Source organism: Musca vetustissima, unplaced genomic scaffold, assembly GCF_032173495.1.
Source record: "Musca vetustissima isolate MV318-11 ecotype Yass unplaced genomic scaffold, APGP_CSIRO_Mvet_v1 utg16088, whole genome shotgun sequence".
Classification (NCBI taxonomy): domain Eukaryota; kingdom Metazoa; phylum Arthropoda; class Insecta; order Diptera; family Muscidae; genus Musca; species Musca vetustissima.
Window position 1 is genome coordinate 76,451 of NW_026888439.1, and position 19,275 is coordinate 95,725.

Consider the following 19,275-nt stretch of genomic DNA (forward strand, 5'->3'; position numbering starts at 1 on the left):
GCAAACAGTGGACTATTTTTTTATTTTTAAATCTCAAATATCTATTTGGCGACATACGTTGGCCGAGAAATACTCGGGTCGTTGCGGATCGTAGACCCCTCTGTCGTGGAAACGTTTGTTTTTGTAATACAATTAGTTGTTGTAATTCATGCATACACCTTAAGGTGTTTTTTCACTATATGCATTTTGCGTATGTGCTGTCACTTTATTTACATATGCAGCTCGAACTCGTTGTCTGAAACATACGAAAATGTCAATGCGTCAAAACGATATGTAATTACATAGGGGAGAGGGGGCACCTTTGAGCACTTTTTTCTTTCAAGCCTCATAAAATTGTTTATTTTATAATTTTTGGTTTCTTATAAATTTTAACTTATAGTTACATATGTAACCATGGTATAATAGAAGGTAACAGCAAGTGTTGTTGTACAAAAAACGATACAACAACCACATGGAAATTTGTTTTTGTAAGTTCTACTAGTGTCAACTCATTTGACAGAAAAATGTAAATAAACAAACAAATTATCATCAAATTATTTTTATTTTGAAAATGAAATATTTTCGAATCCTCAAAATAAAAATTGAAAAACATGAATGAAAATCTATCAAATTTATATTTCTATCTATTCCACATCTTTCCTATAATTGAGCCATTGCCATATATATGTGTAACACATATGAAAATGCTGGGAATAGCGAGTTATTCCTTGAAGAAAGATTTGCTTCCTCAAACTTTCCCAGCAGGCAGATTGAGTAAATTGAATACAGGAGCACATTTAATAAAGAACAATTTTAAATTGTATGCGTTCCCAATTTTCCTGTTGGGTGATTTTTAAAAACATAATTTGTCAAATTCATATTGACACTAGTATAACGTTGGAATCAAATCAGCTGGGATTTGCTGTTACCTTTTATAATTGTACCATGATATGTAACCTTTACATATGACACACTTCAAGCTTGATATAAATATTTTATTGCTGTTTTGAGGGAGGAAGTCAAAGTGTTCAAAACTCCGGTCGTACCGGAACTACACAACTCTATTGTCTACAACTGCAAAGTGTGAACAGGGCATGCCCATGTTTTTCATTTATCTTTACACGTTTACCAACACTATGCGTCACATATCTACGGCATCAACAGAATTGAAAACGGTACTTTTGTAAATTAAATGGAAAAATAATTTCTTTTTATTTTGCGTTGGTGGGTCTCTATTGTCTACAACTGCAAAGTGTGAACAGGGCATGCCCATGTTTTTCATTTATCTTTACACGTTTACCAACACTATGCGTCACATATCTACGGCATCAACAGAATTGAAAACGGTACTTTTGTAAATTAAATGGAAAAATAATTTCTTTTTATTTTGCGTTGGTGGGTCTTCTACGAAATATAATTTGCGAAAAATATTAAAATGTTCGTTTTTCAAATTCTTTCTTTAGTATTATTTTAAACAATTTAAGTACATAGATATATAGAATCTAAATGCAAAAGCCATGGGCTTTAAATAATGAATGACAGAAAAAAAACAGTTATTCCAATGAAAGCGATCAATGAAGAAGTGTAGAATAGAGTAAACGAAAACTATGGAATCTCATTCATCGATCTCGGTAAACCCTCAAGAAATGCCATTTCGATCTGACGCCAGGAATGCAAATGTATTGGATGTTCAAGATCGCGGCTTTAAAATTGATATCAAAAATGATGATGACATTAAAATCGAAGACACACATATAGAAATGGATAACGAAGCCAATGAAGATTGTGGCGTACAGATCAAGCGTGAGCTTATTGATGAAGGTATTAGGACAGAGGAAAAGCTATTAGAAGATTCCAAAACACAAAATACAGAAATCAACATTCCGTGTATTGACTTGGAAGATCCTGGAGCGATGAAACCAAGTTCATCTATTTTATCTCCCACGGTTATAGATTTGGATGTTTCTAAAGTAACAAAATCCAAATCTGCGAACACTTCGCCAGAAAATTTCCATCAACATGCCCCAGAGAGTGGCAATTTGAGTGTCGAAGAAAACGATTGTTTCATAGAGGTGAAATGTGATGTACTTCTTAATGAAGATATTGGGATGGAAGAACAACAATTGAAATCTTCCAAAGAAACTGATATTATATGTATAGACTTGGACAACGTTGAAACTGATTTAAATGTACAGGCATCTTTAAATCAGAAAAATACGAACAACAATAACAATGAAGAAAATGTTGGAGCTGAAAAAGGAGCCAAGAAACAAAAACAGCCATTTGAATATTTAAAAAACCTCAAAACTACACACAAATGGGTTTCGACAAATTATAAGTCTAAGCCAAAACGGGTAAGCTATTCAATTAATGGAATGATTATTAGAGACTATTAAAGCTAGAAGTACGTGGATTGTTTAATAATGTTTTCCATATATAATTTTTGGAATAAATCGAGTTTAGTAGCGGGCTTCACTCTAAATATGACTTTCAGAAAAAATATCGGTTGGGTAAGTGCTCCTAATGTCGGCATGAATGTCATAGAGTGGAGCACGCTCCTAAACTAGATTTATACCAACAATTATATATGGTAAACATTCCTAAACAATCCACGCATCTGTTGTATATAACTTCAAATAACTAAAAAATCCTATAACAAATATTAAAAATACCTTGAATAATCTTCAATGATATTGCAACCTATCTCTGTGCAAAATTTCATCGAGTTAAGTTGATTTATTCGGGGAAAATGTTGAATTTTGTCAATGAGTTTTTTTTTAACAACAATCATGTTTCTCAAGAAAAAAATAGTGGGCATGTCGATTTTAAAAGACTTGTAACTATATTAAAATTATATATTTTTCACAAAGATCATTTTCGTACTTGTACAGAACATACAGGAGAAAGCTTTAGCATTTAAAATTATTAAAAAATATTTGTAATTAGGACATTTTTATCGATGCCGTCCTTGGGAACAAAAAATTTTTAGGTTTTCCTATAGTCGGCATATGGGTGAATAATTGGATAACAGGTTCCCAAGGTCGACACCATGTTTGATAATTGTAATATTTTAATAAATAAAATAATTATATATAAATCCTTGAAACAAACCGGTTGGAATTATCCGATAATAATAATTTAATAATGTAAAACAAAAAAAATCGATTACATATATAATTTTTGTTTAACTAAAATTCGCCATCCCGACTATAGGCACAAGGCATGCCGACAATTGCAAACTATTGGCAAAAAACACAATTTTACCAAATTGTAAATTTAGTCAACTTTAATACAAATTAATTCAACAAATTTGTATGGCTTGGGGAGTAAATAAAATTTCGTAACAATTAAAACTAAATAAACATTTGGTGCACTTACCCTGTCAATCAAAAACGGTCGAAATACAATTTGTTTAAGGGGACCCCCCCATTCTCGGGGTCAAATTTTTTTGATTTAATTCGATTCTACACTAATTCAATAATGTCTCTACAAAATTCCAAATGAAAATCTCAAGAACTCTTGAAGATATAGCCGATTTATTGTGTCAGCATCAAGTGACGGCTAGAGGACTTCTCAAACTTTAAACGCGTTTTTCTCTTTTGCGAATGGCGGGCACGATAACTCAAAAACTAATAATTCAATCGATTCCAAATTTGTACACGTTTCTCTGTGAGTGTGTAGCTATCGTATGAGCTAGGATAAAGCCAATCGGTGAAGATCTTCCTTATTTTTTAACTTCAAAAATCGGCGATTTTCCAAAAATATTTTTTCGAAGGTCCGCCATTTTGTTAATTTTAGAGCGAAGTCAGTAATCCTAGTTCATACGAGAGGCAGACATGTACTCTTTCTAACACCGTTGGAATTTTCGGATTCCGATGTTCCAGTTGTTGTTGTTGTTGTAGCAGCCCTATTGCTTTTATACAATGGGCTGAGGTGACAGACGTTGGCCGAGTAAGACTCGGGTCGTTTCGGATCGTAGACCCCTCTGTCGTGGAAACGTCCGATGTTCCAGTGAGGAGTTATCATGCCCGCCATAAAAAATAAGGACTTTTCTTTAATTTCAAAAAGCAACAACAAAGCAATAACAACATTTTTTTGTAAATTCTTTTTTCTTCTCTTTTAAATCTTCAAATATATATGTGCAAAGTTACAAACCTTAACAACCATTGATATTGAGAATATGCATAGAATCACTTTCTGAGTCGATTTATGCATGTCCGTCTGTCCGTCCGTCCATGTATTTTTGTTAACAAAGTACAGGTCGCATTTATGATCCGATTTGGATGAAATTTGGCACAGGTCACTTAATTGGCCCAAGGACGAACCCTATTGAAATTGGAGTCCACGTTTAGGCATAGCTCCCATATAAGGGTATCCCCCAATTTTCGGTATTTTGAGGTTCTTTAGCGCGTTTTTTAACTGAATTCGCTGAAATTTGGTACTTTGAGTTGTAATTGGGTAGCAAATCTCTCCACTAAAAATTATAAATATGGGTCCATATTTTCGGATAGCTCCCATATAAGGGTACCATAAATTTTGCGGTTTGATGGCATTTTTCGACCGAATTTGCTGAAATTTTATACTTTGAGTTCCTATTGGGTAGCAAAATTATAAATATAGGTCCATTTTATCGGGTATCCCCCATATAAGGGTATTTTGGGGTTCTTGAACGCGTTTTTCAACAAAATTCTTTGTAATTTGGTTTTTTGTAGTCGTATATGGTAACAATCCTCCCTCCCAAAAATTATTAATATTCGCCCCCTTTTAGGGGTAGTTCCCATATAACCCCCTTTTTATACCCTTCACCACACTGTGGTACAGGGTATTGTGTATTTGTGCATATGTTTGTAACAGACAAAAATAATCGAGATAGACCCGTGATTCCTTTTGAGAATATGCATAGAATCACTTTCTGAGTCGATTTATGTATGCCCGTCTGTCCGTTCGCCCATGTATTTTTGTTAAAAAAGTACAGGTCGCATTTATGATCCAATTTGGATGAAATTTGGCACAGGTCACTTAATTGGTCCAAGGACGAACCCTATTTAAATTGGAGAAAATCGGTTCAGATTTACATATAGCTTCCATATATATTTTCTTCCGATTTTAACTTATTGATGCATCAAACTCCCAATTGTGGTCCGATTGAGACAAAATATTGCACAGAATATTGAATTAGGTCTATATAGTTATATGCCAAATTTTTGAAATCGGTTCAGATTTAGATATAGCTCCAATGTATAGTTTCGTCAGATTTAAAGTAAATTTTGCACCAAACTCCCAATATTGGTCCGATTGAAACAATATTTTGCACATAGTACTGAATTAGGTCCCGTCTGATGTATGCGAAATTTCTATATCTACAGGATATTGTAGATATTAGCATGTCTTGCATGTACCCATAGTGGTAAGGGGTATCATATAGTCGGCCCCGTCCGACTTTTGAACTTTCCTTACTGGTTTTTATTTAATATTATTACATGTTTAGAAGTAGGTGTGGCTGGCCAGGTTTTAAGAATATCTCCGATGACATCTCCGGCTATGGGACGAAATATCATTTTCATTAGAATAGTAAATATGAGTGGACGCCTTCTACTGAATATTTTTGACTTTCCCCCATGGGTAGATGGCAACTTCGGCTACGCAACAGAATCTCCTCTGCATAAACATTGTGTCCCAATACATTTAGTTTCAAATCAATGTCTTAAACCTTTAAAATTATAATCGATACCCTCCCTTTGGGAGGTCATATCTCCAGAAATACGGATTTCCTTAAAAACTATACCGTTGTAACCAGTGCCCCGGGCCTTAAACTATATTTAAGCCAATTAAGGTTTGAAGGAACCATGTCGAGGTGCAAAGCTTGGATTAAAAACATTTTTTAACATTTTAAAGAACAAAAATACAGTGGTGGTCACAGAATTAAAACATTTACTGTGGTGAATATTTTTTGATCAGCCCTCGATTCGTTTGAAGTATTTTCGAAAATTTTTTAATTCAGAACACTTCGATATACTGCACTTAAGAGATTTAGTGTGAAAATGGAAAATTATTGCATGCAATTTTTCCATAAATAACGGTTTTTATGAAAATACATCGACTTTGAAGTGGCCATATAATTAAAACAGTGTGTGATTTTTTACTTTACTGCATTTTTTGAAAATGTTTTTACAAAAGCTCTTTAATTTAGTTAAATTATGTAATGTAAGCACCGATAAAATCATTTACTGATAACAATTTTTGAAAAAATTTGTAAAATCTATCAAAATTGCCCAAAAATTTGTACAGTGCACCTTACATTCAGAAAATAACCCTTATTATAGAAAATAAAGGTCCGAATGCACCAGAAATTGCTAGAATTAGTAGAAAACAATAAACAATTCTCAAAATAAATAAATATTTGAAATAAAAACTGAAAAAAATGGGAATTAACCTTAAGGAACGATTCAATTTCGATAGCCTTTATTGAAGAAGGCCGGAAAATTTTTGCAGTATGTGAGGAAATATCGATTGATATTGGCATTTATTATATAAAATCGATTGTTCGAGTAGTACATAATATATTTTATCAAAAAATCTATCAGTCACAACAGAACGAACAGAGATCAACGCCTATGTTTACGAGAAAACGTTTCTGGTACACAGCAGCATGTTTGATGGTTAACTCTTGACCCTTAAAATATATTGAACATGACAATATTTTTCCAAAATAATATTTTTTGAATATAATAATGTCCGTTTAATCTATTTTAGCCTAAAAGAAAGAAAAAATTTACAATTTGACAAATATTTAAAGTCTTGTGTTGAGCATCAAAAATGCTGCTGTGTGGCAGAAACTTTTTCTCGTAAACATAGGCGTTGATCTCTGTTCGTTCTGTTGTGACTGATAGATTTTTTGATAAAATATATTATGTACTACTCGAACAATCGATTTTATATAATAAATGCCAATATCAATCGATATTTCCTCACATACTGCAAAAATTTTCCGGCCTTCTTCAATAAAGGCTATCGAAATTGAATCGTTCCTTAAGGTTAATTCCCATTTTTTTCAGTTTTTATTTCAAATATTTATTTATTTTGAGAATTGTTTATTGTTTTCTACTAATTCTAGCAATTTCTGGTGCATTCGGACCTTTATTTTCTATAATAAGGGTTATTTTCTGAATGTAAGGTGTACTGTACAATTTTTTGGCAATTTTGATAGATTTTACAGATTTTTTCAAAAATGTTTATCAGTAAATGATTTTATCGGTGCTTAATTTACATAATTTAACTAAATTAAAGAGCTTTTTAAAAACATTTTCAAAAAATGCAGTAAAGTAAAAAATCACACAATGTTTTAATTATATGGCCACTTCAAAGTCGATGTATTTTCATAAAAACCGTTATTTATGGAAAAATTGCATGCAATAATTTTCCATTTTCACACTAAATCTCTTAAGTGCTGTATATCGAAGTGTTCTGAATTAGAAATTTTTCGAAAATACTTCAAACGAATCGAGGGCTGATCAAAAAATATTCACCACAGTAAATGTTTTAATTCTGTGACCACCACTGTATATGTACATCATTTCATCGAATTATCTAATCAAACAATTGCACATTGTTGACAATGCTTGATAATTTTAAAATGCCTGTTCCAAAATTTGAATGATTGCACAATACGACGATTACAATATTTTCTTGATGATACTGAAAATATAGTAAAAATTAGTAAATTACCGTAGTACGGGAACATACCAAAAATGTATTTTGATTTCATATAAATATATACATGAAATCAAAATAACCACAAATGAAAATTTTTATACCCTTCACCACACTGTGGTACAGGGTATTATGTCTTTGTGCATATGTTTGTAACAGGCAAAAGGAAACGAGATAGACACATGGTTCCTTTTGAGAATATGCATAGAATCACTTTCTAAGTCGATTTATGCATGTCCGTCCGTCCGTCTGTCTGTCCATGTATTTTTGTGAGCAAAGTACAGGTCGCATTTATGATCCGAATTGGATGAAATTTGGCACAGCTCATTTGTTTGGCCCAAGGACGAACCCTATTGAAATTGGGAAAAATCGGTTCAGATTTAGATATAGCTCCCATATATATATTTAACCGATTTAATGTAAACGGTCCCTATATATCTTTCGATTTGCACGAAATTTGGTACAGCATAATGAATTAGGTCTAGAATGATGTCTGCCAAGTTTCGTGAAATTCGGTCAAGATTTAGATATAGCTCCCATATATAGTTTCGTCCGATTTCATGTAAATAGTGCCCCAAAGTCCCTATATATCTTTCGATTTGCACGAAATTTGGCATAACGTACTGAATTAAGCCTCGAGTGGTGTCTGCCAAGTTTCGAGAATATCGGTCCAGATTTAGATATAGCTCCCATATATAGTTTCGTCCGATTTCATGTAAATGGTGCACCAAAGTCGCTATATATCTTTCGATTTGCACGAAATTTGGTACAGCCTAATCATTTAGGTCTAGAATGATGTCTGCCAAGTTTCGTGAAAATCGGTCCAGATTTAGATATAGCTCCCATATATAGTTTCGTCCGATTTCATGTAAATGGTGCACCAAAGTCGCTATATATCTTTCGATTTGCACGAAATTGGGCATAACGTACTGAATTGAGTCTAGAATGATGTCTACGAAGTTTCGAGAAAATCGGTCCAGATTTAGATATAGCTCCCATATATAGTTTCGTCCGATTTCATGTAAATGGTGCACCAAAATCCCTATATATATATATATTTCGATTTGCACGAAATTCGGCATAACGTACTGAGTTGAGCCTAGAGTGATGTCTGCCAAGTTTTGAGAAAATCGGTCCAGATTTAGATATAGCTCCCATATATAGTTTCGTCCGATTTTATGTAAATGGTGCGCCAAAGTCCCTATATATCCTTCGATTTGCACGAAATTTGGCATATCGTAATGAATTACGTCTAGAATGATGTGTGTTAAGTTTACTGAAAATCGGCCCAGATGTAGATATAGCTCCCATATATAATTTTGTCCGATTTAATGTAAATGTTGCACCAAAGTCCCTATATATATTTCGATTTGCACGAAATTTGGTATTGCGTAATGAATAAGGTCTAGAATTATGTGTGTTAAGTTTCGTGAAAATCGGTTCAGATTTAGATATAGCTCCTATATATTTTTTCTTCCGAGTGTGTGTAAATTGTGCACTAAAGACCCAAAGTTTGTCTGATTTCCACACAATTGGTACAATGAACTGTAGTTACTATAATACATTTCCTTTACATTGCTTTATATAACTTTGTCCCATTGTAGGAAGCAACCCTATATCTGACCAAATGAAAACTTTAGTGTAGGTTACAGAATGACATGTTTATGGATCCATTTTCATGTTAATGGTCCTTCAAAAATTCGACGTCTGTTATGATTCATCTGTTGAATATACCCAAAGTGGTGAAGGGTATCATATAGTCGGCCCCGTCCGACTTTACTGCTTTCCTTACTGGTTTTTGATCTTTAAATAAAAAATAAACCTTCAAATAAAAAAATAATATAAATCAATAATATAAATAAGTATACTGTAATAAAGTTCTTAAAATATGTGGTGGTTATTTTTTGGATTTTTCCCCGCTAGATTTTTTAATTTCACCCACGCACTATAGGTAATTTGCCCTGTTTTGGAGAACATGCATAGAATCAATACAAAAATGTGTATAAGTCATCTATTTTTTAACCGATTTTGATTTTTACCATTTTCAAAAGCTAATTTAATTTTCTTCCCCGTAATATAATAAAACTTATATGGCTTGATATCATAATTTCATCGTACAGTCCGAAGAAAAATAAATTTTGTCATTTTATGCGTATTTTTTCACATTTCAACCGCTGTAACTCAGCCAATCCTCAACCGATTTACCAAATATATATCTTGTTTGAAAGAAAAAAAAATTGTACTCTTCGAAAGAAAAAAGAATAATGTAAATCCGTTATAAAGTAAATAAGTTATTCAAGTTTCAAATGGAAAATCCATGAAACCACGTTTTTCTCTATATATACCGTTATAAAATTAATTTTCGAAGTGACCCAGAAAAACCAAAGGTATTTTCGTGGTCCAGGGATTCCAACTAAACAGAATTGGTACATTAGAACCCCAGAAAAATTTTTGTGTCGCACAGTGTAATACTTAAAATTCACAACTTTGTGATTTGTAAAGGGCATAAGAAATTTATTATTTCTTACGTACCCACTCAGAATCTGATACAAAATTTCAGCTGTCCTCTTGAAAAACATTTACAACATTAAAATAGAACTTAAAGTATGTCATATGTATATTCAGTGTAAATGTTGCATTTGCACCTATTAGGTAAAATTTATAAAAACCAAAAATTATAAAATAAAAAAATGTATGAGGCTTGAAAGGAAAAAGTGTTTAAAAATGCCCCCATCTCTCCTACACTTTTTTTCATGTTTTTTGGAACATTTTTCATCCGAATTATATGTTATTTGGCATTTCGTTTCTCCGAAGATAATTTTTTTAACAATTATATGTATTTTTTGATTAAACAGGATTCCAAGTCACTGTCATTTAACGAAGCTTTGTGCAAATTTGAAGAGTTTTGCGTAGACCAAAATATTTTAGACAGCTTCAATGAAATTGTTAACGTTTTCGGATTTAGAAAAGGTCAACGATTTGCAGAAAAAGTGAGTAATGACGTCTAAAACTAATAATATGCAAGATATTGCAAACATGGAATGTGAAAAAAGGACACCAACAGAAGATAAGTTGATTGTAAACATGTTTCTTCAAGTAATGGAGCAATAAAAATAAAAATGATTTATTAACACCATTAACATTCATATTGGTGCTGGAGCACAATGAAGTGAATGCTTTTGCATCCGCATTATATTCAAAATGTTAATATTACGAATATGAATGCGAGGTAATACATTTTAAATAAATAAAAAAAAAAAACTAGTGTGCTCAAATGGGGTTTTCCTTAAATGGACATATAAATTTTAAATCAATCTATAGTGGGAATCTCAGAAGGGTTCCAACTTAGAATAATTATGTGGATGAATCACATAATCATTAAGTTGCAAGAAGCCGTAACCCTAATGTACATTTTCAAGGATATCTTCTTCTAGGTCCCTGTTGTTTGTAATGTAATGTTAGTGATTTATATGGATGTATTAATAGTAGGAATTGTATGTCGTTTGATTTTGATGTTAATATAAATACATGTTTTTTGACAAAAATTTATACTATTGCCTGTACATTTTAACTTTATTTTAATAATGAACTAAATACAAATATATCAAGAGTATCGAATAATAAAATAAATAACTGTGAGATCTCTAGGTAATAAGCTTATTTAGATGCACGAGTTTTTATATTTTTACAGTTGTTTTTTATGTCCATCCCAATTTCATGGCAGTATTATTAAAAAGTCAATAATTACAATGTAAAAATAATAATAAAACTATAAAAAGTTCTATGGGGGAAGATTTGGTATTTTAAAGTGGTATACAATTTTAATTTCATATTAATCGCATATTAAAACAAAATAGAACCTCTAGATGATCTGAATTCTAACACGACTGATAGCAATGATAATTACAATAATATGCCTATGGGTGACGAATGCACACTGTCAAATGCCGAAGCTGCCCCGGGTAGGGGCACCTCTGGCGAATTATACTTTTTTTTACAAAACTTTAAAAATTTGAAGTAGCGTGAGTGACCGCTCTTATGTGACTTTTATCTCAAAAGAAAAAAAAACCGGTACAAAAAAGTATTAAGGGTGAATTCTAAAAAATGTAATTGTGTTTGATTTATTTAAGATTTATTCAATATATGTTATAGAGACCTTTTTATATAGTTATGTTTAATTTTACGAATTGGAATGTGGGAGATTCCATAAAACATGGTTCAAAAATTTTATAATTTATTTTTTCGTTTCAATTTACAGTACTATTTTGCAATATTTGTTCAATTTAACTAACTGCTAATTTATAAAAATTATAGGTACAGAAAAAACCTTCCAAAGAACAAAAACAAAAACAACCAGCATATAAACGAAAAGTCAGTAATTCGGAATATATGCGAAAATTCTACGATTATCATTTAATAGAGCCACAATGGAATGATACCGATAGAACTGGAAAGTTAAGAGAAATTGATACCGACGATGAAGTAAAAATATTCGTTAATGATGAAACGATTAAAATAATAACCAAAAATGAACACAACACATCTGTAAACACCAACAATCCTATATACATTGACGATGGAGTAAACATAGTCGATCTAACACAAAACATTGAAGACGACAAGGAAAACATACCAACGAATTCCAATCAAAGAAATGTCTTTTTAAAAAGTGATAATGATTACGATGATATTGAAATGATCTGTGACCTATCTGCATCATCAGGACATTCCAAGTCTTCACAAGGAACATCAACATGTAGTGCATCATTGGTTAATAGTAATATCCAGATAGATGACGGCTTAACTATAATCAATGTAGAACATTTAGATACATCTGAAACCATTGTTGTAGGAGATAAAAAGATGTCCTCCACTAGCACACATGTGAATCATCGAGAGTCATCTTTAAATGAAAGCTTCAGTTGTAGAGAAAATCCTTATGAGTCTAAATTAATTACTGAATCTACAATGCAGTTAGTGGCAAAAGATATATTGGACAAGTATTTACCAGTAGCAAGAGGGAATAACGAGCCAATTATTAAGACCGATCGAATACAAATACATGATGGTCATACCGTTATTGATCTCCATGATTTAGTTGACGTTGACATAGATACTAGTTCAAAATATTATCAGGATAATATGGATGGAATTCAAGTAGTTAGTGAAATTTCTTTAAATCAAAATTTTCCATATAATTGTGACAATAACAATACAACTAATGGTAAAAACAACAATAATACCATAACACAGGTAACGGTTTATTCATATATTGCATGACTTTTTATTTTAATATGTGTCGCATGAATGTTATAAATTCGCAGCAAGTAGATTTGTTTATATCGATTTTTATAATGCATGCCTAAAACTATTTTGAAACATTAATTCCTATATACACTGGTGACCAAAATTAAATCAATTGAAATTGCAAAGATAAAAATGTTGTATATCTTTTTTATATAAATAAACATATAGTGTTGTTTTTTTAATTTTCTTTTTTTATAGGTAAAGGATTTTATTACAATGTGTCTGTTTTCAATTTTGTATTATAGCCTAGACAGACGACAGCCTTATTTTGCATTAACAGCCTTAATTTAAATTAACTTGTACATTATCCTCATTTTTATGTGTTGTTAATGCACAAAATCAAACTGAATTTATACTGAATTAGGCAATTTCAATATGGCAATGCTGTCAAAAATTAATTGTTTCTTGTCAAATTTATTTATATTTATGAAAATAAAAATAAGAAATGAAGACAAATTTCAACCATTGTTTTGAAGCAAAAAAAAAAAACTGTTTCGTAAATGCAGAAACTCTCCTCTGTTAGGGGTAAATATTAATTCAAATTAAGAAATTTTTAATGCAATTTAAGGCTGTCGTGTGTCTATGGTATTACTGTCGAAAAAATATAAAAAAAATCCTAGAAAAAATACAGTACACCCATAAAACAGCTGATTACTAGTGATTGTGATCATAATTTATCACAGAATTTTATTTCAGAATAAATCAGTGATTTCCCGAATTATAAGCGGATTTTATGCAACTATATCAGTAGTGACTGTTCAGCACGAAGGAAGGCTGCAAAAGAACATTAGTTCGTACTGATCAACAAATTATCATGGCAGTAAAAAATACCCATTTAAGAGTTGAACGGAATTTTTGAAACGGTTATAGTTGGATATAACGTCAAGAACAGAAACTACCAAGAAATTTATTTTATTTCTAAAAGGATTCGGAAAGCCAGATTGCCTTTCGTAAAAGCTCATATTAATTGGATTTCGAATGAGTGGAGAAAAATTATGATAACGGAGGAATTAAAGTCATATATTAACGTGAGAAAGTTCCAAAATAAGGGCTCATGCCACAGTATTGAAAGGGTACTGGCAAGTATTCAGGACGATCAATAATGGTATTGGTCTGTTTTTCTTTTTATGGAGCTCCATATACTTAGGAGATTTATGAAGTGATGGATCGGATTGTTTATACAAAAGTATTGGAAAACCCTATGGTTCCCTCGGGGTTTTAAAATGGCCAACACAATCATCACCTATCGGAACATCTTTGGAGTATCATATATAGCAAAATCAAGAGTTTCACAAACAAACAGGGATATACTCTTCCCAAGGATCAAATTGAGAATTTTATTGATTCAATGCCTCGTAGGTGTGCTGCCGTAACCATTTACTTATTTAAAAGAAAACATCAGAAAGTTGCTTTAGTTTTAGGAAAAATTGGGTTAATTTAGTTTTCCATAGAATATTTTTAATTTCAAAATAAATTTTGCGTTTGTTTATTTTTTAATGTGAATAAATTGCTTATTTATTTCGGGGGAAAAACTTTTACTATAAGTTTATTTATAGTTGCAGGTCATTTATTGAGTTGCATTAGTTTTGGCCATCAATGTATATTAACGTAGATAATTCTATAGATTCTTACTTCGAAAGCTATACATATTAATAATTCGTAATTTATGAATAAAATATTTTTTTTTTTACTTTTCGGATCAGAAGATAATTTAAATGAGAGTCTTTACTGATATTTACTGAAATAACGTCTGCTTTCTGACAGTGCTGTTGCCATTTACAAAAATATATTATTTCTATATGGTCCTATTAAATCTCATTTTAATCACTCTTTCCAAAACTTTCGTTCGCTGCACTAAACATAGATTGGGTCTTGAAAACTTAATATTAAGCTATTGCCGATATACAATTTTTCTGTAATTATGTTGAATGCTATTAAATATCCATATATAAAATTCACTTCATTAACATATTCAATAAAAACCATATAAATATTATATATATATATTATATATATATATATATATTATATATATATATATTATATATATATATATATATATTATCAATATTTTCATTTTTCATTATGATTTTTTATTTAAAGAATATTGCAAATGAGGACTCCGTCGAAACAGATGACAGCAGTCCCACAGAGAACGAACCAATAAACGATATAAATTTGGACGATGAAAAAGGTATTTTAGACTTATCCACAACTGGCAACAAATCACTTGAAAATATGCAGAACAGCAAGGTAAGTAGCTTAAGGAGACCTCCTCCATTCTCGATTTAATTTTTTTAGGATTTTCAATATGTACTTGAAGGCTAAAAGGATAAAAAAATGAATTTACTTAATGTAATAGTTGTTCTTGCAATGAACGAAAAGTTATTCTTCTCGATGGTGGGCAGGATTCCCAATGTTGGGTTTTTGGAATACCCCTTTTTCCAATCACAAACCCTGTAAGAAAATAAGGAAAATCTTGACCGATTACATTTATCGTAGTTCATATAATAGGTATGCACGTACTGAATAATGGATAAGTTGACAGTATATACAAGAGGAGTGGCTGACCTGAACCTGTCAAGAGATGCAAATACCGCAAAATATTGTCCAGGCTCTAAATATAGATCCGCAGAAAGTTAGACTTCAGTAGTAGTTGTGTCCGACTGATTTTCTCTATATTTTAATATAATTGCAATTGGATTTTGCAAAAATGTGTGTTAATAAATGTAGGGCCACCTAATATTGCAGAGGAAATTGGCGTATAAAATATACATGAAATCAAAGATGAAAACAATATTCCATGCGATTTTTTAGATTTCAAAAAAGCTATAGAGCGATTTAAAAGATTAACATATCTTATTCTGTCTTACGACATCGTAACAAAATTTTAGAGTAAACAATTACATAAATATTATTTTCAATTCATATTATTTAATATATTCATTATTGTTATGTTATAGAAACCACAAAATAATAGTTGCGAAATAATTGATGAGGAAAATGTCCTTGATTTATCCATAACTGGCAAAGTGTCATTAAAGAATTTACAAGACATTAGCAGCGGAGCAGATGGAGATAAGGACATACATAACGTAAATATAATAATCCATGTATATCATTATGAACAAGAATGTGAAATGATAGTTATACGCCATTATTATATAATTGATTAAATATTTGCATATTTCTTTATAGGATATTCCAAATGCTGCTGATACACCTCAGGCTATAGATTTTTCCACTACGGTTTTAAACGCATCTGTTGTAACAGCTATAAATAGTACGGAAAATGCTATGGCTGCTCTTAATAAGGAATCAGATACTGATAATGAAGATAATATTCTCGATTTATCTACACATGGCAAAGTTTATTTAGTGGAAGATTTAACTCCGATAAATGTAAAGCCCTTCTTACAGTCTCTAAAAGTAAGTACTTATGTAGCAGGCAACCCATAGCATGACATTAAGTTTGTTGAAATTGGTTCAGATTTAGATATGGTTACCATGTCAAAAACATTTTCCATTTATTACATTTATAATTCTTTAATTATTTTCAAGCTAGCGAATATAAATATTAATACCAACCATATCCCCGACGAAAATACTGCAACGACGATTAATATTAGAGAAGATGACGTAAAAAAGCCAAGTAATAATTCACAGGATGTCCCGTCACAAATTTTGACTAATGAAACGACAGATGTTACAATCCATTTGGATTCCAGCTTAAAATCTCATGAAGTAAGTTACTAAATTATATTTTTAAACATATTTTTCTGATATATACTCTTTTTATTTAGGTTGACAATCAAAACAATGGCCCTAAGGTTAATTCCGCTAATATAATAAAAGGAAATACTCCCCCATCATTGGAAGACAAAACCATTTATCGAAACATTGTCCGACAAAAAGAAAGAAGAAAATGTATTTCCTAATAAAATTGAAGATGAAAGTAATATAAAAACTACTATAGAAGGAAATGATCGGCCAATGAAAACTTCATTATTTGCCCACGTATCTGCAGATGTACATGATGACGAAAATGATACACCGTTGGAAGTCAATACCAATGGGAATGTAGTGGTGACGACCTTCGAAGAAATATGTACTTCAAAAACTTCAGATGTAAAACCTGCCAAAGAAGACGACAAAGGTATTAATGTTGAAAATTGTGTACAGAATTTTTCTAATGAATCTACAGGTAATTTTATTAACGAAAGTGAAACAAATAAACAAATTCTAAATATCATAGATGAATTGAGTGATATATTTGATGACGAATTCGATATGGAAGCGACAAATGAAAATCATACATATGGAGCAAATGAGTTGCTAGCAGCAATTGATGAAGTATTTTCGGAATTAAAAACATCAAAATCGCCTGTGGGAAAATGTGTATCGACGGCAGGAGGACTGCCACTAGAACATAATGCTGAGAACGACTACATGGCTCCAAGAACTCAGAAAAAGGTGTTAAATGATCCAGAATTAAAATCTTCAAAAACTTCGGTGGAAACCGCTACTTCTTCAGTTGGAAAACAGTCTCTAGATTGTAAGATTGTCAGTGTTTGTAAAGATAATGAAGAAACCCTCGAAAAAAGTGAAACAAATTTAAATAATTTAAAAGTAGTTGAAGATAATCTCGAAATAATAGCAACAACTGAAAATTCTATGACGTCAATCAGTGAAAAGTCCTTATCATCAAGATCTCAGACAGATGTGAAAATTCTAGAAACAATGGAAGATACAAACAATAATCACCATGTATATAAAGAATTCGATCAAACATTACAGAATAATGATGTTATCAAAATGTCGACAGAATCTTTAAACAAGAATGATTCTCATCCATATGCCAAAAGTCTAATTAAATCAAATAACATTTCGATAAAATCTAACATAAACTCAACCAAATATTTAGATAAAGATGTGAATAAAACAACGAAAACATGTGAAACTAAAACCACCGAAGCCCTTGAGGAAGATACTGAAGAGGTAGGTATTAATATTTCGACTACCTTCAGTGCGTAGTAAATTACCATAAATAATTTTGTAAATAATTATGTAAATCATTATGAAAAGATCAAACGTTTGTCCGATTGAAATTAAATTTTTATTAAAATCTTTTTCTTGTCATGTTTATTCAGATATCTGAAAATAAATGTACGAAATCAGATATGACCGATGTCAAAACGATCGAACCTAAATCGAATAATATGCAAGCATCAACAAATTTTAATGCAGAACTCAATAACGCTCCTTTTAATTTGAAAATAACTGCAGTAGTATCTATTCCGAAGCAAGAATATATAGAAAATTGCGAATTGGAGCAAAATCGAAATATTAATGAACTATTGAAAGTAAAAACTGAAGAAAAGTTCGAAAATAATAAAGACGTTGAAATTAAATATGAAGAAGAAGACGCTATGCATTTTTGTCATCATGATTTAAAGCCGTTAAAAGACGAATGCAACGATGACTCAAAGGTAATTAACTACACATCTCATTGTTTTGATGAAATACATTTGTATATTTGAAAAATAGGAGACAAATTCAGTAAATGATATGAAATATGGAGATAATCACTCGATTTCAGAACATGGATTACTAACTGGAGCAAGTGAAGTGAAAACAGAGGAGAATTCTGTAAGTTTTATTTTAATTTTAAAATATAAAATTTAAGGTATGTATTTACAAAATGTTTTTTAGGAAACAAAAATACCATTTTTGAACCTGATCATTCTGTAATAATAATATTTTTTAATGTTGCGTATACATTTTTATTTTCAAATATATTTATATTTTTTAAATTTAAGGATGATTTTACTAAACAAAAGTATATTGAATTGGATGAGTTACCCGTGCCAGATATTAAGGATGATGATTCCGTAAATTTAGATGACGGCGAATATATGCATGACAATTCAGAAGATTCAAAATCCGAATTAACAACATTAAGCAATATTACAGACGATTGTCAAGATGAATTATTGGATCAAATTGAAATAACTACTTCAGAAGATACAAGTATTTCGGATACAAGTGATAATAGGAGAATTAGAAAGAAGGTATGAACAATACAGAAACCATTTGGAATTGTCTCTAAAAATATGAACAATTTTCTAGAACTTGTTTACTCGTCCCAGCGATTCAGTGTATTTTAAAAGGCCACCAACGAAAAGAAGAAAAATGGAACCACTATGTGAAAAACGGCGTAAAATTAATAAAAAGGCAAAAAAGGTCGAAAGAAATTCAAAGCCAAATAAGTCCACTCCA

The 19,275-nt window shown here is 31.2% G+C and overlaps 1 protein-coding gene across 1 annotated transcript; it reads left to right on the forward strand.

Moving 5' to 3' along the window:
* Positions 1-1,586: 1,586 nt before the first annotated feature.
* LOC133336265 (MATH and LRR domain-containing protein PFE0570w-like) lies at positions 1,587-19,239 on the forward strand (the record flags this gene model as incomplete). The annotated part of the gene is made up of 12 exons (XM_061544548.1): positions 1,587-2,333; positions 12,004-12,942; positions 15,100-15,249; positions 15,960-16,091; positions 16,195-16,425; positions 16,558-16,740; positions 16,800-16,826; positions 16,876-17,994; positions 18,147-18,485; positions 18,544-18,645; positions 18,816-19,067; positions 19,126-19,239. Coding segments are annotated over exons 1-12 (4,335 nt in total), but the record flags the coding sequence as incomplete, so codon positions are not given.
* Between the last annotated feature and the right edge of the window lie 36 nt (positions 19,240-19,275).